This window comes from Propithecus coquereli, unplaced genomic scaffold (assembly GCF_000956105.1).
Source record: "Propithecus coquereli isolate 6110/MARCELLA unplaced genomic scaffold, Pcoq_1.0 Scaffold1, whole genome shotgun sequence".
NCBI lineage: Eukaryota > Metazoa > Chordata > Mammalia > Primates > Indriidae > Propithecus > Propithecus coquereli.
The window spans coordinates 24,674,408-24,696,723 of record NW_012133857.1 but is presented as its reverse complement, the minus strand read 5'-3'; the positions used below and the strand labels follow the sequence as shown (position 1 = coordinate 24,696,723).

Genomic DNA, 22,316 nt, shown 5'->3' with positions numbered 1-22,316 from the left:
TAGAAGGAGATGATACATCTGGAAAATTTGGCCTCTTTTATTCGCATTTCTTAATTGTTACTAAAAAAATACCCAGGCAATTTGAATTCTATAGTACTGAATAACAAGCTTCTTTTGGCAGAATTCCCCAGGAGGCTCCCCATCTAAGACAACTCCGTTGATATCTAAGCTGTTTGACAGAATTTACTTTTTCGCTGATCCATTCAGGAATCACTAAAATAAAGATAAAAGTCTAATAGGATTTTAAGCAGAAGATGGGCTCCAATTTCTGCAAAGGTCTTGCTTTGTGAAAGCATGTTATAAGAACAGCCCCAAAATGCTTAGAAAATGCCATGCAGCTATGCAACATAAATCACAAAATAAGCCATATGTATTTGAATATCAAAGTAAAAAAAAAAAGTAAAGCCAAGAATGTCATTGTGAATGAAACACAATAAAAGCACTTTTTAAACAGCCAACTAATGTTGTGTAAGGTAGTTGTGAGAAAACAGGCTTTATATAAGGCCTTCCCAGTGTTTTTTAAAGGGTATTTTATATGGTACTTATAAACTAAAAAGTCAAAGAGAAAATCTTTTCGTACATACTGTAAGTATTATGATTTAGAGGAACTGTTCAGAAAAGTCATTTACAAAAACTCTGAATAGTAGTGTGGAGAGATGAGACCTTAACTTGTGTTTCAGATTTTCATTTATTAGGATCAGCGTACAATTTCCCTATAAACAATGGGGATTTTATTAATAAGATGATTTTATAAAAACTTGAGTTTCATCTAGTTGAGCAGAATTTTTTTTAAATTGTAGAAGCAGCAGATGATTTCTTAATGTTATGGAAATATAGTTATTATACTCTAGGACCGTGACAGATTTTATTCATCCCAGTTTTCAGCGGAAAACTCAGCTTGTAGGTCAAACAAAGCAATAGCAGAGTCACTGAGGCCCAAGTCCACTGCTCTGCCCACTTCCCACACTGCGCCCCGGGCCCTACCTGCAGTGCACCAGCACAGGCCCCATTTCTGGCATCCGCGCTGCCGAGGATCTCCTCACGAAAGTCAGGACTGGCAGGGCATACTCAGGAACTCCCATGTCAGGCCACTGTGTGTAGTGATACTGGATCACCACCCTTTCATTCTGGCGCCCCTTGGGGTTTCCCTTCTGACCCTATGAGATTAAAAAAAAAAAAATATGTCCTTAAGCTGAGGGTGGGCATTCTGGATAAAAATGATGTAAGGTGTCAGGAAACATGACCTTTGATCTCGTTCACCTTAATCACTATTCCTGGGCTAGGTTATTTCTGTGTGTGGCCACTTTGATGCTATTAAATGGAGACACTACCCTAGCTGGCTATGAAGCATCACTATTTCTTAGAAGAGGAGACTGTTTAAGATTGTACCATGAATGAACATTTAACATTGGTTTTTTGGATTTGGAACTATCCCAAACACTTTGTAATTTTCCTACAAGGCCTCCATTTCCTGACTTTGTGCTCCAACTCCAGACGGCCCTAGACCTTTGCTTCTGTCTGCCTGTGGGCCGTGATTCCTTCTCCACTGTTCAGGTTGGACCTTCAGAAGCCAGTTTCCTAAGTTTCAAGTGATTCTCAGTCTCTAGAGTTAGAGGCAACATCTCATTTATCTGTCACTTTCATAAATGACTTTTTTAGAGTAGTTTCCTTTAAGTGACTGAACTTTTTACATTTTAACTACTTTGGATGACAAATTTCCCCACATAGATCACTTGCTATGATATATTTTCATATTACTAATGCCTCTAAAAATTATAATTTTTTTGCATGACTCAGGGTCATTAATCAATCAACACTGAAGCTTGTAGGGTATCTGGCCCTGTGCTACAAAGGCCCACGATGGCTTTGAGTTTTTAATTCTTCTGTTAACTCTCATTTTTCTACTTTTTTTCCTTGTCAATGTGCAAAACACGTAAAGTTCCTACATGACTTCTTCCTGTGACTTCAGCTGTTTCTAAGACAAGAGTAAGCAGGCTCCATTTAAACAGCTGAAGGGTTTCCATGAGTTGGGCTTTGCAAGTTTTATACTGGTTATTGATTGGTTAGCATCAGCCAGCCAACAGCTCTATTATAGAGAAGGCAGATATAGTGGGTATAGTGCTATGGGATTTTCATACTATTTCTTCCATTTTGGGAAATAACTATACATGGAAAGGACTGTTAACCTCGGATCATAGATGGGCTTCAGAGCCACTGAAATTGCACATAAAAAATAAGTAAACATGAATTCTTTTGGGGCAAAGAGGCTACAACATTATCACATTCTTGAAGATATCCAAGATGCCAAAAAAAAGATTTAAGATCCCATTACTCCAAGCAACTGTCATACCTAAGTTTCTGTAGGATAACAATGAGCATTTTTCTAGAATTCATGATACAGTAGTTCCCCCTCATCCTAGGTTTTGCTTTCCTGTGGTTAACCATAGTCTGAAAATGCTATAGTGTCACAATATTTTCTGTCTTGAGAAAGAGCATGCTAGAGCATATTCACATAATTTTTATTACGGTATATTGTTATAATTATCCTATTTTAGTATTAGTTGTTAATTTCTTGCTATGTCTAATTTATAAATTAAATTTTATCATAGGCATGTATGTATAGGAAAAAACAATAGTACAAATAGGGTTCAGTGCTATCCGAGGTTTCAGGCATCCACTGGGGGTCTTGAAATGTATCCCCCATGGATAAGGAGGGGATGACTATACTGCTATGATGATCTGTGACTCTTTTAACAGCGGGTGTTGAAAAAGAGAAGCTGAGATAACGTGAAAGCAATATTTCCACAAAGTATGATTCTTAGGATATTAGTAGTTCTATAGAAAAGGGTTTTAATGTTAAGCCACATTAGAGAATATTAGGCGAAACACAGTTATAGTTTTCTTAACTCTAGCACTCTGGTCATTGGTGTTCACTGTAAATTTCTAAAATGGTGGGGAAGATACGTATTACATAGCATCCATTTTCTCTTCTTATTGAATAGCAGAATCAGAGTTTTACAGGCATCTTACAGGACGCAGTAGGAAACAATGCTTTAAAGTTGTCAGAAAATTGGACTTAAAAAGCTAAATCAAACAGATGCCATATTTGCTGAGTATTACCAAAACCTAAGAGGACAGTTAAAAAAAAAAAGGCTTGTTCATGAAGAGATTAAGGAACTCAATCAGGCCAGTTAAATTCTATTATGTGCTTTGCCAATACCTTTCACACCATCCTCTGTTGTCAATCAAATGAGTTGTGAAAAAATGTTTTAAAAATACTTTTTAAAAACCGAGTTGGTTATGAGATTTGGCCTTCGTTGTACAGTAATTTTCATACAAGTATAAAGAAAGGCCCTGGCAGCCTACCCAATTCTTTCAATACCTTTTTCACTTTTGTATTTCTGACTGAAAAACGACGAACAGTATAGCAGGCGTGTACTTTTGTGCTCTTCAGCGTGACAATAATGTTTCCATACTCCTCACTATTCTCTGTTGGCCAATACTGATCACATTTTCGCTGCAAAAAGAAAAAAGTTGAAAATTAGTTAATAACTGCCATTTATGGCACAATTCTGTAGATAATGTAATTTCAAATAATGTTAAAATAACAGGTAAAATTGTTATTTACTTGACTGAAAAAGTAACACATGAGCTGAACTGCTTAAAGGCAGATGTGACCTCTGAAGAGGTTGACTGATGGCTTAGGATAGATTTGTACAAGATCATCTGAGAAAGGTACCTAGTATTTATGATCTTTTTTTTTTTTTTAAAGACAGCCTCTCACTCTTGCTCAGGCTGGTCTTGAACTCCTGAGCTCAAGTGATCCTCCTGCCTCGGCCTCCCAGAGTGCTAGGATTACAAGCGTGAGCTACCATGCCCAGCCAATCATCTCTTTTTTTTTTTTTTAGAGACAGGGTCTCACTCTGTCACCAAGGTTGGAGTGCAGTGGTGCAATCATAGCTCACTGAAGCCTCAGACTCCTGGGCTCAAGTGATATGATTGTCTTTCAATACGTGATGTATTTTAAAGAGGGCCTAAGAAAGAAACCTATATGTTTGACCTATAAGAAATGTGGGGGTAGGATATGTTATAAAGGGAGTTTAACTATCATTTAGAGGTTGTGCTGCATTAATGGAAGGTCTTTTTTAACTGTGAGAATTTTCATGTCAGAACTTGAGTCACCAAAGGCAGAATAGGAACTCTACAAAGTGAAGCAATAGTGATTTTGAGCAGGAAACCTCAGGCTTAGCCTTTATTCCTGCCTAAGTTAGCACTGTCTAATGTGAGCTCATAATCCAATAAATTCTACATTACTCATCATTTTTGTTTAAGCAATTTTTGCTTCCCCTAATTTGAACTATTAGCATTTCCTTGACTACATACCATGCTTCTTCCAACTTCCCTGCTTTTTGTTCTTTCTGTCCCCTATACTAAGAATGCCCTTTCCTTCCCTTTTCAGCCTTTGTAACTCCTCCTCATTGTTGTTCAAGTATCACCTCAAATATTAGCTCCTTTACAAAATCTCTGTACTAGAGAATGTATTCATTGATTGTGCAGCACTCCCCTAATACCTAGTTCATCTCTATTACCACGTTTAATTTACTCTTATAATGTCTTCACTCTCTTTGCTACTAGACCATAAGCAAGGTAAGAGAAGAGAGAATGCTTTTCATTTCTATAACTCTTTACACCTTGTCAGGTTCCCATCCTACAGCAGGTACTCCATAAACATTTTTTCAATGAAGGCGCATGATTAAGATAGTAAGCTAAGAGGCTCTTACTCTTCCTTTTTCCACAAGGTTTGTAATCATGATAATGATTCCAGTGTTTTGTTCCCAAATCATCCTCCAGAAATCTTCAAATGTAGACTTCAAAGGTCCCTGGGTGGCAATGTAGGCTTTTGCTTTGTTGTAACCCTTCAAAGATGACACAGCACAAAGTAAGATGAAAGCAGTATCACAGAAGACCAGTTAATAATTCAAGTACCTTCCACATTGAATAGGCTGTGTTTTTAGTGAAAGCTCTGTACAGTATTACAATACATTCAGCAGTTTCTGCTGCAGTCTTCAATTTCCAGAAACAGGTTTATAAAAACATTTGTGACTTACATCAACATAGTTTGCATTAATGTAGTCGCTGTGCTTAGAGTCTTTTCCTGGTAAAGGTCTTAACTTCACCCTACTGTGATCATCTATAGAGGATAAGAAAAAAAAAAGCAGAAACAAAATGTATAATTCAGAAACTAGCAGCATTCCAAAGCACAAAACAAAGCAATCAGGTAATGTGGCATCTCCCAGGGTTCCCTGAGAAAACTTTTGGCAGAGTAACAACTAGTCAAAGACAAGAGCATTTGAACCTATCTCAAAATTACAGGGCCACTTCTATCCCATGCTGTGACCTGCGAGTATCCAAGATGCAAATTAAGGTCCTTATTAGTTCCTGTGAAACTGCCATCCTGTAAAATTTCCTTGTCCTATATTTTGAAACCCAGTTTAAACGTCTTTGATTACACATCTCCCCATCCCCTCTCCATTAATACAAATATAAACAGGTGACTATTATATCATGTTCAGAATATCTATTTTCAGGAAATTCCATCGCTAAATTCAGTTGGATTCCCTGCCACCTCAATAGAACCTACGTTATTGAGGGAACCAGAGCTTCTAAGAGTAATCTCATTACAGGAATCTGAAGTCAACGATCAGATTTTAGGATCCATTTAACCATAGTTTATGAACAACAGGTGGGGGGATGCATGATAATGTGTCTCTAGTTGCCCAACAGAGTAAGCCTGGTTTTTAGGATGGCAAAAGAAAGAAAAGGAAGCTGAGGTCACAATTTTATTTTCCTTAGCTATAAAAGAAACAAAATGGGCAAAAGCCAATTAATATTTCTGTTTGTTGTCATTATCATAAAAGGTGAATTCAGAAAGAAGTCCAAAGAGTAGATTAGCCTAGACATGACTGACCTCAGACTACACTAAGCACTTTTTGTAAGCCCTCTACATTCTTGGAATTCTGAATTGCTTTTGTTGTTCCGGCAAACTCTCAGTCTAGGGTTTACATGAAGTAGGGACTGCCTGATACAAATAGGCCCCGAAAGAAAAATTTCTCCTAAGGCATCTGGATCCAAACTGCCATGCCTTAGTTGCCATTACAGTGTATATTGTTATTTCTTAGACCGACAAATAATAGCACATACTCTCGAAGTTGCAAGATTCTTATTTAACTAAAAGGTAATAGATTGGTTAATAGATCAATATGGGAGGGTGATGTTATATCCACATATGTTTCTGGCATATTCACAGTCTGATTTTACTTGTTCTCATGACATTTCTATGCTATTTTTTGTTTTATGAAGGCTTTAATATAGGGGTAGATGAAGGCACATGATGTGCCCAGAATGAGTTGCCAAGAGAACGCTAAAACCCAACTCTCTGAACTTGTGAATGTATAACATTTAACCAGAGATGATGGGTTTCTAGCAAAATACCATGACCCTCTAGCACATCATACAGAAGTTGCTTTGACTTTCTCCTCCTTGGCCACATAATTTTAGCTAAGGCAGTAATGTCATTTGAAGTTAAGGTGGCTATGGTGGAGAGAATGATATGTGTGATGTATGTAAGGCACAGGTATATCCCTGCCTGATTTGTCTGGTTAGAAAGGAGGTATATGGATACACAATTTGTCACAGTCACAGTACAGTGAGTGTTGACTGAGTTGGCCAACAAATACTGCCACAATCAATCCACTGAAAGACTAGGGAGAAAAGAAAAGTTGGACTCTTTCTTTCTTATTCTCTTTTTTTTACCTCCTCTTTATTCTCTTAGATAAGTGAAACAAATAGTCCTATTCAAAAATAACTTGGGAGTTCTTTTCAAACTTTATTTGGAAGAAGTAAAACTCTATTTGAAGATGGTACAATCTTGTATATAGAAATCCAAAAGAATCCACAAGAAATAACTGTGAGAATAAATGGGTTCAGCAAGGTTGTAGGATACCAGATCAATATACAAAAATCAATTGTATTTATATACACTAGCAATGAGCAATCCAAAAATAAAATTAAGTACACAATTCTATTGACAATAGCATCAGAAAGAATAAAATACTTAGGAATAAATTTAACAAAAGAAGCACAAAACTTGTATAATGCAGACTATAAACTACTGTTGGAAGAACAGCCAGGACAATTACAGTTCCCAATTTCTAAACTTACTACAAAACTACACAGTCAGTAATCAAGACAGTGCAGTATTGGCATAAGGCTAGACATATAGATCAGTAGAATAGAATTGAGAGTCCAGAACTAAACTATTACACTTATGGGCAGATTATATAAAAATTAACTCAAAATGGATCCAAGACCTAAATGTAAGAGCTAAACCATAAAACTCCAAAAACAGGTATAAACCCTTCATGATCTTAGATTAGGCAATGGTTCCTTAGATATGATACCAAAAGTACAGACAACAAAAGAAAAAAATAAATTGGATTTCACCAAAATTTAAAAAATCTGTGCTTCAAAGGACACCATTAAGAAAATGAAAAGACATGCACAGAATGGAAGAAAATATTTACAAACTATATATCCGATAAGGGATCTGTATCCAGAATATATAAAGAACTCTTACAACCCAACAGTAAAAAGACAAAAGTAATCCAGTTAAAAAAAAATGGGTAAAGGGTCTAAAGAGACATTTCTCCAAAGAAGATATACAAATGGCCAATAAACACGTGAAAAGATGTTCAACATCACTAATCATTAAGGAAATGCAAATCAAAACTATAATGACATACCACATCACACCCATTAAGATGGCTATTATCAAAAAAACCCAAAATAACAAGTCTTGGTGAGGATGTGGAGACACTGGATCCTTCATATATTGCTGGTGGTAAAATGGAACAGCTGCTTTGGAAAACAGTTTGGTAGTTCCTCATTGTTAAACTGAGTTACCATATAATTTAGCAATTCTACTCCTAGGTAGACTTGAAAATATATGTCTATATAAAGCCTTGCACATAAATGTGTAGCAGCATTATTCGTAATAGTAAAAAAGTAGAAGAAGCCCAAATATCCATCAAATAGTGAAAGTATCATTCATCCCAAAAAGGAATGAAGTGCTGATACATGGCACAACATAGATGAATCCTGAAAACATGCTAAATGAAAGAAGCCAGGCATAAAAGGCCACATACTATATGATTCCATTTATATGAAATGTCCAAAATATGCAAATCCACAGAGAAAGTAGATAAATAGTTTCTTGGGACTGGGGAGAAGGAAGAATTGGGAGGGCCAGCTAATGGTATAGGTTTTCTTTTGAGGTGTTAAAAATGTTCCAAAGTTAACACTCTTACACTGCTGGTGGGACTGCAAATTAGTGCAACTTTTGCGGAAAAGAATTTGGAGATACCTCAAAGAGCTAAAAATAGAAATACCATTTGATCGGCCGGGTGCGGTGGCTCACGCCTGTAATCCTAGCACTCTGGGAGGCCGAGGCCGGTGGATTGCTCAAGGTCAGGAGTTCGAGACCAGCCTGAGCAAGAGTGAGACCCTGTCTCTGCTAAGAATAGAAAGAAATTATTTGGACAACTAAAAATCTATATAGAAAAAATTAGCCGGGCATGGTGGCGCATGCCTGTAGTCCCAGCTACTCGGGAGGCTGAGGCAGTAGGATCGCTTGAGCCCAGGAGTTTGAGGTTGCTGTGAGCTAGGATGACGCCACGGCACTCCTCTAGCCCGGGCAACAGAGTGAGACTCTGTCTCAAAAAAAAAAAAAAAAAAGAAAAAAGGAATTGCAAATCAAAACCACAATGAGATATCACTTTCTCCAGTGTGAATGGCCTTTATCAAAAAGTCCCCAAACAATGAATGTTGGCGTGGATGTGGAGAGATAGGAACACTCATATACTGCTGGTGGGACTGCAAACTAGTACAACCTCTGTGGAAAGTAATACAGAGATACCTCTAAGAGCTACAAGGAGAACTACCATTTGATCCAGCAATCCCATTACTGGGCATCTACCCAAAGGAAAAAAAGACATTCTATAAAAAAAGACATCTGCACTAGAATGTTTATAGCAGCACAATTCCCAATGGCAAAGATGTGGAGACAACCCAAGTGTCCATGAATACATGAGTAGATTAATAAAATGTGGTATATGTATACCATAGAGTATTACTCAGCCATTAAAAAAAATGGTGAACTAATACCTCTTATATTAATCTGGATGGAACTGGAGACCATTCTTCTGAGTGAAGTATCACAAGAATGGAAAAACAAGCACCACATGTACTCACCATCAAATTTGTACTAACTGATCAACACTTATGTGCACATACAGTAGTAACATTCATCAGGTGTCGGGCAGGTGGGAGGGCGAGGAGGGGATGGATGTATTCACACCTAATGGGTGCGGTGCGCACCGTCTGGGGAATGGACACGCTTGAATCTCTGACTTGGTTGGGGCAAAGGCAATATATGTAACCTAAACGTTTGTACCCCCATAATATGCTGAAATAAAAACAAAGACTGGTGTAAAATTCAGCTTAGTCTATTCAATTCCCAATATTTCTATTTGTATTAAAAAGACTTGGCCCTCACAGGTTAAAACCAACATCAAGATAGCCAAAGGACAGTCAAACTGTGGCTCCCACATTTTATGTGAAAACAGTGAAGCTCAAAACATTTTCTTTCAGTCACCGTATTAAGCTCTCTGAGACCTGACAGCCTAATGCAAGACTGGGGGAAGAAAATGTCCCCACTTCTCCTTACACATTGCTGAAGATGGGCTAATGAGAGGTTAGCTTGCAACTATCATTCTTGGCATCCTGCTTCTTATTGCTTGGCTTTCGGCTTATACCCAGCATGAAAATTTAATTTCCTCGCAGTTGAAGACAGTTTAAAGTTTATTACTCACATGCTAAAATGTTGATGTATCTGTTTTTGTGCTTGTTTTCTGGATGATTGGAATGTTCTGCAGTGATGTTCATATCAGCAGTACAGCGCTGGACTTCCTAGTGAAAAAAACAAACAGTGAGATTTTAGACACAGTTTAGAATGAAAGGAACACGATATCTATCCAAAGGAATAAAGAAGTTATTCCCTAGCCACAGCCAGCATTACCTCCCCAAACCCAACGTCAGATATAATTACCGACATATTCATAACAAGCATATGAAGAATGTGAAGAAGGTATAAAGATTTCATTCTTTAATAATTCACCAATCATCTAAGTTATTACATATTTTGACCTAGGCATTGGGATGTGAAACAATATCTCTTTTTTGAACATATCACAGGTCTGTGGGTGAGAAAAACATTCAAAAAGATAATGCCAGACAAATATGATTAATAGGAAAGAATCCTGAAAAACCTGATGGGAGCATAGAGGAACAGAGGAAGGCTTTAGACAGGCGATGACAATTCACCTGAGTCTTAAAGGAGGAACAGGAATTTCCAAGAACTATAATCTCCACCATGATTTGCAATATGCATACAGGCCTTATAGCCTCATTTTATAACCATGAGACTGCAAATTGACTATAAAGACTCAGTCCTGCAATGACACTAACCTACAGCCCAGCTAATTATCATATCTAGCTCAGATATGTACGACCATCACAAAGTATTTGTGAACTCTAATTTTATTTAAATTATCCTTCTTTAGAAAAATAGCAGTGGCAGAGCAACTGTCTTCCATTAAACTCTGATATCTCCTGCTGTATTATAAAATAGTTTATAACCTGTAGTTTGGAAAACACTTGTTTAAGGAGCCTTAAGGCTGCTTTTGGCTCTATTCTCTAAAATGAAACAACAGTGTGGTCACAAACGAATCATTCTGATAGGTTAGCATCTGTAAGAACATAAGCAATGTAGCCAAACTTGGAATATTAGGACCTGCTTTTTGGAATTGCCTTAAAAGCCTGAGGCATGTTCTTCTGGACAGTTTCAAGGGCAGAAAACTTTTGGAAATGGATTTGAAACACGTTGACATCCTTTTGTTTCCTGGTTTTGAAGGCCATGTGTTTGGCATGTACCTCTTCAGGGCTGCACGGTTTAGATATTTTATGCTGAGAGATTGTAGCTTTTAGTATGTTAGTCTGAGATTCGCTTTATTGATTTTTCTTTTCCTGTTGTGTGGATCTGACCACCCTCGCTATGGACTAAGGTTCGGCCTCTATTATAATGTAATGCAATTGACCAAGACTGCTTGGGAGCAGCTGTCCGCATTGTTTAAAGCAGTCATTCAATATGGCCAATCAAACTCTTTGTTATCTAAAACCCCTGGTCTGATCTGTTGCCTCTATTTCACTTTTCCAATTATGTGAATGACAGAAAACAAAGAATAGTCATAAATAATGTTAAATCTGATTTTATAAGAACCCATGAGGTTTGCCTGAGGCCTTCTGATTTTGTCTTGTAGATAATAATGTCATCTGTAATTCCTTGCAGTCCTGTTTGGCTCATTTAGATGCTGATAATATCATCTGATCCTGGAGTGGCTTTTCTCCATCAGAACTGGCATTTCAAAGTTAATGTGATTTTAATAGGTGTTAAAACCTTTTAAAGTGACACTGGCCGATGGAGTATGTATAGTAAAGTTTCCTACTCAGCACTCCGATAAATAGTTTAAGATTTAAGCTTGTTTGTATTTTACTGTCTGTATAACAAAGCTGGAATTCTCAAATTGAATATTCTGAATAATAATAATACTAGGCATACAGCCACAGGAGAGGGCCAAAGGAAAACAGGAGGTTTAAGATAACGTAAAAATCAAAAAATGAACAAAGAAAAACACAAAAATTTGATATATTCAGAATTCTTGGGAGATGACAAGCCAAATTACCCCCTGCATGGCGTCATTGATGTGAGAAGCTGTCTAAAGAGCGCTTGAAGGCCAACTGTCCTACCATTCTGTGGCTCACTTCAAAAAAATAATTCAGCAAAAACACATCTAGAAATCTTTCAGATTACTCAGTTCCACAAAGCAAGCTGAGAAGAAAATATTTTGGACCTGGTCACCAAGTATTAGACCGAGTAGGTATAACATGCTTAGTGTCCGAGTTCAGGCAGCCTCAATTGTGTTGAGGGGACTGTCGTACAGAACACTGATAGGTTTAGGTCATGACTGTAGCCCAGTGCTTGAGCAATGTCGGCCACAGAGCTGCCCCTTGACAGGTGCTGGTTACGCTGTATCTTCCTGCTTCTACCCGCTCTTGCTCAGGCTACAAACTGCTGCCAGACTGATTTTCCCCAAATGTTGTGTTGACTTTGTTTTTCCCTTACTCAGAAACCTCTGGAGAGATTCCAAATTCCTTAGCCAGGCTTTCAAGGTCCCATCCTCTTTTCCACTAACTCCCTTCCCAATCCCAGACAGTTTTAACTCCATGCCCTTTGAAAAGACCATATGATTTCCTGCTCTTTGCTTCATTGCCATTTACCTCGCTGAGAATGCCTGTTCTCTTTCCCTATCGAAATCCACGTATCTTTGCCTTAAATGACTGCCTTTCCCATCCCGAAAAGCAACCCAGCACTGGAGGTTACCTATCATCCTTCAGCTGGTTTTTAACAAAGAATCATTTTTCATGGACAGTTTGTGAAATTTGACTCACTTTTTTCTCCCCTTTCATAAAAACCTCATCTTAATTATGATTCTCTTCATAAAAATGGTTTAAAAATGTTTTTTCTTTGAAATATTTAAGACCCAAACAGGTATTTTGTCACAAAGGCTCAAGAAAGTCGAAACGGTCATTTTCTGTCCTCCTGTAGGCAGCAGTGTTTGCTGCATTGTACCCCTCACCAGGACCCCCTCATTCTATGTCATCAGCAACCCTGGAAGCCTCCTTTCATTACTTACAGCGACTGTGGCCAATGGTCCCTCAGAGCGTGGGCTCAGGTGGAGAAAGCCTTGTTCTCTTGATTTCTGATGAACAACCAGCCCAAATTTAGCTCAGCTGGTTAATTGGAATAGAGGCGATCCCCCCAAAGGATCTTGTCAAGAGGCTGTGGACCTCTGGCCTCATCTTTGCACTCAGCCTTTCAACTTTTGATTGTCCCAACCCCTGCCTATTAATTCTTTTGACCTATGGAGCTTTGGAGCTCCCTCCTTTTGAAAGAGCATGCTAGCGCTGCGCCTTTGGAAGCTTTCTGTGTTATGATTATAGGGGCTGTGGAAGAGGCTGTCAATCTCTTAATACTACTACTCTGGGAAACCATTCCCTGGGAAAGACAGTGAGGTTGGAGTTAGCTCAGGTAGGCAAGGGAACGCTATCGTGAGATGAGGATTGATGTTATTTCCAGTGACTGCAAACTCTGCTAGAGGTATGTCCTCACCAGCTTTTCACAGCCTCCAAAATTCATCTGACAACGACAAAAAGCTAGCTTTCCACATCACTTCTAAACAAAGACTCAAAATTACCAGTGAGTCGTTTTTCTCATTCTTCAAGCAGCTAAGTTCTGAAACGGTGACAGCTTTACCAAAATTTTTTTACTTCCAAGACTCTTAAACAAGATGGGCAAGTAGAACTTTTGCTGAAATTACCAATCAAAATTCATAGGAGCTTTTCTTTTTTGCACTTCTTCAGAACTTTGTACCTGCATTACAGCACTTATTTTGCTTTGTCCCATTTTCTACTGTAATTGCATACACTCTGGTCTCTCCTTCACCCTTCAGACCGAACTCTTTGAGGGTAAGGGCTTTGTCTAAAGTCATCTTTGTACCTTATATTATGGCCAGAGAATGGTAGGTACTTAGTAGCTATTAGATGAATTGTTTTATCTCCTCTTAACGGCCAAATACCAACTTTTAAGTGGTATTTCTCTATAATCTTAACACTTTGACTAATTTTAGGCCTCTATTGAGATGTTGGGTAAGATTTTTATAAGTCAGATTCTCATCTACTTGAGAAGGCTCTAGACCATAAAGATCATGCAACAGGCGGGCACCTGGTACTCTTAGTGGGGGCTCCTCATTCTAGCTGACCCCCCTTTTCTCTTTTTTGCCAAGGCACAGCTGCATGATCAATTTTAAATAGTCTGGCAATCTGGGTTATTTCTGCTTCTGACTTCAGCTCAATATGGGACATTAATGAAGAGTCTGGATGGCATCAAGGTTAACTGTGTGGCTTGGAGTCAGATAGCCCTAGTCTCAAACCCTACTGCTGCTATTTCAAAACTCAGCCACTCAATGCCTCTGTTTTCTCATGACTAAAGGTCTCTCATCTGTAAAATGGGGACAATAAGACAGCACCTACCTCATAGGGTAGTTCTGAGGAAGGAGTCAAATAATCCATGTGCGGTGCTAGGTAAATGCTGGCCATCATTATGCCTCATAAATGGGTCAGGAAATCTGGGGTTGAGATTACTTTAACTCTCTTACCATAGTACAGTTTTTTTTAATTATTACACATAAAATCTCTTTCTGCTTGCTCTTATACAGCCTGTTATCTTTGTTTATAAAATAGCCTTAATAGTTCTCATGTAGACTATTATCAGTTTTCCCTTTTAGCAGAGTTACTAAAAGAGGAGCATTATTATTTTAAAATACTTAAAATTTTCAGTTTCTTGTAAAATGACAGTGTATTGCTGAGCTTTTCTACTACCTTACTCTCCCCTTTATGTTGCTGCTTTGCTGTTTGTTTCAGGAGAAAGGAGATTCTTCCTATTCTGAATTGCTCTGATTTTAAACCTTTCAAACCAGGAAAGATTGTGCAATGATAACAGTAGAACAACTGCCTCCTTCCTGCCTGCCCTCCCCTAGTCCACCCCCATAACTATCAACTAATGATACTTAAGCTGGAAAGTTCAATGTAGGCGACTAAAGCTTTTAGCCACAGTATTTCTTTTCTTTTCTTTTTTAAGGATAGAAATAGGGTACAGATGCCCAGGATTTGTTAACAGGCATGATTTTGATGCAGCAAAGCCCATTTTAAGTCAGATCAAGTTTACAGAGGTGTAGCTGGTTATTTTGAATAATTAAATGGTGTCAAAACCAGCTGTGATGAATAGCACTGGGGTCTCGAATCATAAATAATTGAGAAACCGGAGTTGCATTTGATCATCCTGATCAAATTCTGCTCTCTAGAGGATAAATGTTTGTCCTGAATACCATCAACATTGTTAAATGCCTCAATATTCTTGCTCAGTCATCCAGCCAACAGTCAATTGAACTAAATCACTTTAACACCACACACATTTGCTGTCCTCATGAATACAAAATGTTTGACTTAAACCATGTTCTTTGTAGTTGAATAGGCACCTTTTCTGGGTAAGCATCTAATAGCGGCATGAAATACTTGACATGCTTTAGTTTGTTCCATAAAAACATATGACTTTGCAGAATAAATCAGAGGTTCTTTCTATCACCTTTGGTTTTGTTTTGCTAAAGAAACAAAAAACAAGAAAAGTCTGAGCAAAAACTAACAAAAAAGTAAGAGAAAGAGTTAATTTAAAATGAGTTGTCAATATAATTGCCTTTATGATAGCCTTTGGGGATTCCAAATTTGCATAGAGACAGGGGCTTATAGTCCTGTTTTTATTTCTCGTTGTTCATGCAAGATAATTGCACCTTCCAGTTGTATAACTCCTAGATGATCCCAAAGTGCTTACCTTCCATTACTTCATTTGAGCCCCATAACCAATTTTGTTAAAAGAGATGGGCAGGCTAGCATCATCATCATCATCATCATCATCATCGTTTCCATTTTAAAGTAGAAATGAGACAGAGAAAGGAACCCACTTATCCACAAAGCTAGAAGACAGCTGAGCTGCCATGAAAACTTGGCCTCCTCGGCACAACTCTTGCTGCCAGAGATGTGCCTTAGTTAAGCGCCTCAGTGAAGAAAAGGGCAGTCTGTTTAATAGCTCCTCATTGACACCCTGTCACTGCTGAACTGGCACGGAACCCAGAGTTGGCAGGGTGGTGCGTGCCGCTCTCTACCTTGTTTCCTACACACCAGTTCTTAAAATCAGAAGGCTGTGTTAACCCATGTCTTCTCTCCAAGGATTAATAATAATGAAAACAACAACAATCAACCTTTGCTTGGTTCTTAACAATTAACCCAGTACTTTCAATGATGTTAATCATTTATTTTTTTCCCAACAACTTTAGGATGTGGGTAACATAAGTGCCATTTTTTTAAATGGGGAAGCTGGGGACCAGAGATGAAGTGACTGGCCCAATGATGACAAAGCTCACTACTGGTGGAGCCAGCATCGGGTTCCAAACCTGCTGTCTCCACTACACCACGTGCATCGCAGAGAGGACATGGTATTACGGAGCTTTGCATTATGACTCGTTTCTGGTCAGAATTAAGACGAAGAAAGAATCTGAAAAACAATCCTCACCAGTTTGCCTCTTTTCAACCACTAAGTCTGTGTTCAGGACAAGTACAACCAACTCATTTTCACCTAATTTTACCGGGAAAAGAATACCAGTTAAAATGACAAGTAACACTCTGGTTTCCCTTCAGAGTATATAAATCTTTCGCATTTTACTAAAATTACAAGTGAAAAGAAAAACGATCTCTACTTCCCACAGTTATTGTTTTGTTATGCTTTGAATAAATTCAGTTCAAGTTTACAAAAATCTCTGTAAAATAAGAGTTTTCTGGAAATTACTTTCCAGTTTTGAAACATACCTCAAAATCCTCAGAGAACCCATGCTGGTTATTAGAATAGAGCTCACCGATGTGTTTAACAAACTGTTTGACAGGAATGGCTTCCATGTCATCTGGGGGAATAAAATGATATTCAAAATCACATAGAATACTTCCATAAAACAAATGACACTGATAAAGCAGATCACATTTATCTAAGACAAATATTTGATTTTTGCAAAGAGTGATATGATTAATTGTATCACCTGAAATAGATGTCGTGAAGAAAAGTCTCAGAATTTACTTTACATTAGGATCTCATTATGACTTTGAATGTCTATAAGCCAGGTTAAATATGGTTTTGAAAAAGGGTACACAGAGAATCCCCTTTACTTTTTATATTCATGGCAATTTACATAGTTAGATTACCACATCATACCCGTTGCAGTCTGAATTTATCAAGGGTACCTATTTGCCAAGAAATTTTATTACAACCTGGTTTTTTTTGTTTTTGCTTTTTAGAAAATTGCTACTCAATGGGGTCCAGCTTCGACTTGGAGCAATTAAGTTCTATTTCCAATCTTTTAAAAGTCTAAGCAATCTTTTATACACAATTACAGATAGATGCCATTGTACCAGCTGGCTCCGGGTACAATGCCATCTATCTTTAAGTGTTCAAAATTTTAGCTCAAGACAGCTGTGCCTATAGGATGCCAAATAATCAGTTTGACTGAATTAACTGGATTTTTTTTGGTGTTGACAGACTAGGTACAGATTCAGGAAGACTCCACATTCCAATTTACTGTAGTGTTGTCACTTCAAAAGGACACTTTCAGTTCATGAGCCCAAAGTATGTTTTAAGCCTATTTACCCAGATCTTGTCTGGTAATTTGAGTACCTCTGTAAAACAGCCACACCCAACTAACTGGAGCTCCCCAACCTCCTTCCTCCCTTCTCTCTCGACCCTCCCCCGCAAATATTTCCTTTTAAAAATACTCTGCTGAATTTGAGATAAACAACAGACATGACATTTACTTTATTCAGAGTGAAAGATCTTTGGCAAACGCACAAACATCTAAACTGCCACAGATGCTTTTCTTAGCAAAGGGTATGAAGATCTGTATGTGTAAATGAGGTCCTACTTTGGCAAGAATTTTATAGATCCAGGCCTGACAATCTGATTTCTCTTCATCTGGTGACAGTTAACATTGACTATGTCATTCCTTCTCTTCTTTCTTTCGAGAGAGCAAAGCTCTAGGGTGGCTTTTTGCATCTATTGACATTTTCAAACTTGAATCATTCTTAAGTGGAAAACAGCATCTCTTATACTTTGTTTCGGGAAGGTGACTTATATGTTCATAATCCAAGTTGCTTAGCATAGAAATGTTACTTATCAAATTGGTGATGCTCTGTAAGCACAAATTCTTTCTGTGTAAACAATTAAAGTCCTAATCATTTTAATAGGCAACCTTATGGAAAAAAAATTGCCAAGTTATTTACAAATATTTCAGAATTGAAGATGTTCATGAATATGCAATCATTTTGCATGCCCAAGAAATCTATAGCTTCCATGATGTAACCAGCATTAACAGAGAAAGCAGAGCCAAAATGTTTCTCCAGAATATTTAGCAGAATGCACAGTTCAAGAAAAATTTCCAAAATTATCTGATCACTTCACTTACAAGGTTTAGAAGTAAGCAAATTCTACAATAGTGATCAGTGGCCATGAAATGATCTCAGGTTAAGTTGAGAAAAGGGTTAAGATGTACGAAGTTGGAGAGTCTCTAAAAAGATTAACCCAAAGATAAACTTAATTTCAAAGAAGAGGCAAAATGAGTAATAAACACCACAAACACCTTAGAATATGGACTACAGCAGTTCTATTTATGTAGAAATGAAAGATACAACAGTTTTCAATGGCAGAGTAACATACTTAATAGTGTAATAGGTAAAGAGCAACAGTAATTCCATAATGATAATTTAGATAGTTTAGAATTTTAGATTCCCAAGAAATTTAGCCATGATTAAGGACGTGGACTCTAGTTCAAAGTAAGAAAAAGCATGTCACCTTCAGAGCTGTTTTATTCTGCAAGGTAAAAACTGCTGCATTTGAAGGCCATAGCCCACCTTAAATCATTAAAAGAAATGCTTTCAGGTTAACAATTTATTGTTTTTTCCTGCAAATTGCTCAACTGTAATATACAAGCTAATGTCACACATGCCCAGAAATCAGTATGCCTGCTACCGCCATGGCTAGATGCAGCAAAAATCTAGCAAAGCTCAGTATGATAATCATGGAAATATATGACTCACTGGTCTCTCTAATTTGCATCTTTATCCAAGGAAACGTAACCACACCCTCTGGGTTTCCAGGCACCACAGACAGCATCATAAAACTACCAGACAGGCAGATATACATAGATGCATGCTGTGCCGACCACCGTCAGCTACCCAGATAACGCATTATTTGCCTTTCAATTAAGATAAATAGCCGGCGGTTCATACATCCTTTTTTCTCTAAATTAAGATAAATATAAGTCCATGACTAATTAGAAGTCCTAATTGTTTTCCTCTCCATAGTTTTTCTATTGAATTCTCTCAACATAAACCAGAGAGTTACATTATTAAGTCCTTACTGGTTGCCATGGATTGGGCTTAATGCTTTTCATACATCTGTCTTTACAAGCACCAGGTGAAGGGAACGTGTTATCACAATACACATAAGGAAAGAGAGACAACTTGTCCAAAAAGACACAATTAGTTAAGTGGCAGAGCTGAGATGTGGACCCAGGTCTACTGAACCCCAAAGCCTGTGTTTCTGTGCACTGTGACACAGTGTTTGTCTTCATTCTCAAAGCACCACCACTTCAAGGAAGAATAAGGAGTTAAACAGAATATCTTGGTTAATCTGATAAAATATTACTGTATAATTTTGTACCAATATTTTTACTTAAAGAATTTCAAATACTGAAAGTTTAAATTAGGCAAAAATAGGACCACTACCATTATCACTAAATCACCCCATTATAAGATATTCAGAATAATCAACTGAGGATCAGTATTTGAAGAGCAGGCTTATTGTTATTAAATATTTTTATGCTTAGTTCCAAGATTTTAGCTTTTTGTGGTTAGAATTAAACTGTGTAAGATGCCTTTTATTTTGGTGAATCCACAAAGAACCTTCCTTATGTACCACTTCTCATGAAGCTTGAAATTCGTCTCTGGTTTGCAGGTACCAAAAGCAGAGCATTAGAAGAGGGTGAACTGATGATAGAAACTTCTACTGAGAAGGAAGCACCAAAGCTAAGATAATGTTGACCTCAAATGTAACACTATAGGAAATAAAGAACAATGCATTTGAACATATGGAAAAGCTCTTTCCAAAATCTCCAGTTATGTCTCCGTTGTACTTGCATCTTCAGAACCATTAGAGGGAAATCACCAACACTTTAGGCTTCTAACTTACTCGTATATGCTAAATTTGCTTTCTCTTAATCTTAAGGAATAATAACAGAGATAAATGAGAAAAAGTTAGTTTTCTTTTCTGTAATTTTTGGTTTGATATGAGAAAGGAAAAATCAGCAGCCAAGGCTTTCCCTGAACACATACCACAGGAAGGAGCTGCTCAGAGGACCCAGCCTCGGCACACTGCTCAATGCTAGGGCTACTAGCCTGTAACTCAGTAAAATTGGGTAGCTGTCATTTTCATCAGTGCTACTGATGGAATGTGTCCTGTGTATCAGGCACCCAGAGTCAAAGGTATGAGTGGAAAAGCCAGAGCCAGACTGTGTGACTTCATGTCTCTGTGAGTCCCTTTCCTCATCTGTAAAATGGGAATAATACTACCCAATTCATTGTGTTATGAAAAGTAAACAAGATAACATAAGTACTTGAAAGAGTGCTAGGCATTTAGCAAATATTTTGTAATTATGGTTTCCTGTTAGGTGCTGCTTGCTTTACACACATAACCCTATGATCTGGGGACTGTGATTACTCCCATTTTACAGATGAGGAAACTCTGGCTAAGAGACCAAGGGGCTCGCCCAAGGCCCACTGTCATTGTCAAGTGATGGGGCCAAGCTAATGCCAAAGCCTTGGTTCTTCTTCCATGTTGTATTACCCCCGGCCCAGATTGTACATTTGAAAGAAATGTTCTAATGAAAAAAGACTGAAACGATATGCTTTGCCTTTAAGAGTAAGCTTCAGTGACCTGGAAAATTCACCTTAGAGGACTGGTTACCTTGATGCCAGGTAAATAAAGTGTTACAGCATCTACCTTCCTGTCAAGATGCTTAGCTGCTGGGGCTGACTGGCTTAAGGTCTGTTTAAGAAAAGATCCCTTCTTGCTTCCTCTGGAAGTGTGTGGGCATATATATGCAAATACTGTTAAGATTTCAGAAGTCCTTAAGTCACTGGCTCTGTGAACAATCCCTGTAAAGTTCACTTAACTTAACCCTTAGCAGATCTCTCAACTCTATCCCAAATTCCAACCAAATCTCCCCAGGCAGGGAGAACACAAAAGCACTATCATAGTACTTGGCTCAAATCTATGCTGCTCAGACTTTTCCCGCCCTCCTACCCTCCGCCCCTGCCTTGAGTCCCCATGACTGGGCTGTTATCAGGTCCTGTTAACCACATCTCTGGTGGATAGACCTCAATTTTTGGAACTCGGCTCCTCTCCTGTCTGCCTTTGTCAGCCTCCCAGAGGGCCAAGTTCAGGCCTCTCTCAGTGCTTGGTAATACCTCTGTTTCAACTTAGAAAGATAAAGCAAATACGGAATAAAAGAACATTATCAAGATTGTAGTTCCTGAGTTAGGACACAACAAATAGATTTTTGTCTAAATCAGACTCTTAGGATGCAAGGAGTGTTGTGGAGATTGGAACATTTTATTTCCTGCCATAAAAAGAAATCTCTTTTCATTTACAACACAATGAAGTCAATAAAGAAAGGGCTTCATTATAGTCAAAAGACCAATGAATCTCTTTTGGAGATAATCTCTGTATAAATAAAATATGCCAACAAGGTTGGTTTAATCCCAAGGGTTTTAAGCTGCACGTTTAAAACGCCTTTATATTCTGGCACCCTGCTGAAGCCAGTGACCTTCAAATTATTAAGATGTATTTTAACTGCTGGAAAGGCATGAATCATTTCTGATTTCTAAGCCAGTGGTTAGCAGCAACATTTTGTTTTATAATGCTTTTATTAGAAAGTTAGATTTTCTAATTTCCAGAGAAAAGCATTTGTAAGGACATTTGCATCTGACAATTTGTACATTTGGAAAGCTCTTTCAATATGCTCTATAAACAGGTTAATTTCATTAGCTAAGTTTCTGATTTTAAAAAGTTTATGTAAATGAAAGTCTAAAAGAATAAGTACTATAATACAGCAAACATAATTTGTAGATGACATACGTAGGTAATGCTTCGTTAATAACTGCAACAAAAGTATTATTTGAGTTTGTTGTTTCAAAAGAATATCCCAAGATTACCAGATTTTTAAAAGTACTTGTCAATGTTAAGAATAATGTGGATCTTAAAGATAGAATTTTGTGACCACTTCAGTATCTTAGAAGATAGAAAGCACATACATGAAGGGACTGACAGCTGGGCTACTATATTCAATTATGCTTTGTCCTCACACAGTAACAGCAAGAAACCAGTAACCAAGGAACAACATTAGTAAAAAATATTAAGAGCCAGCTGGGCG

General features: G+C 37.8%; 1 protein-coding gene across 1 annotated transcript in view; it reads right to left on the bottom strand.

The window, feature by feature from the left end:
• PTPRG (protein tyrosine phosphatase, receptor type, G) overlaps positions 1–22,316 on the bottom strand; it is a 703,838-nt gene that overhangs the window by 29,409 nt on the left and 652,113 nt on the right. The window contains exons 16-21 of the mRNA XM_012665722.1: positions 16,651–16,742; positions 9,930–10,026; positions 5,109–5,191; positions 4,782–4,916; positions 3,383–3,517; positions 985–1,157 (exon numbers count right to left, since the gene is read on the bottom strand). Of these exons, the coding sequence (XP_012521176.1) occupies positions 985–1,157; positions 3,383–3,517; positions 4,782–4,916; positions 5,109–5,191; positions 9,930–10,026; positions 16,651–16,742 (715 nt within the window). The remainder of the gene's footprint in view (positions 1–984; positions 1,158–3,382; positions 3,518–4,781; positions 4,917–5,108; positions 5,192–9,929; positions 10,027–16,650; positions 16,743–22,316) is intronic.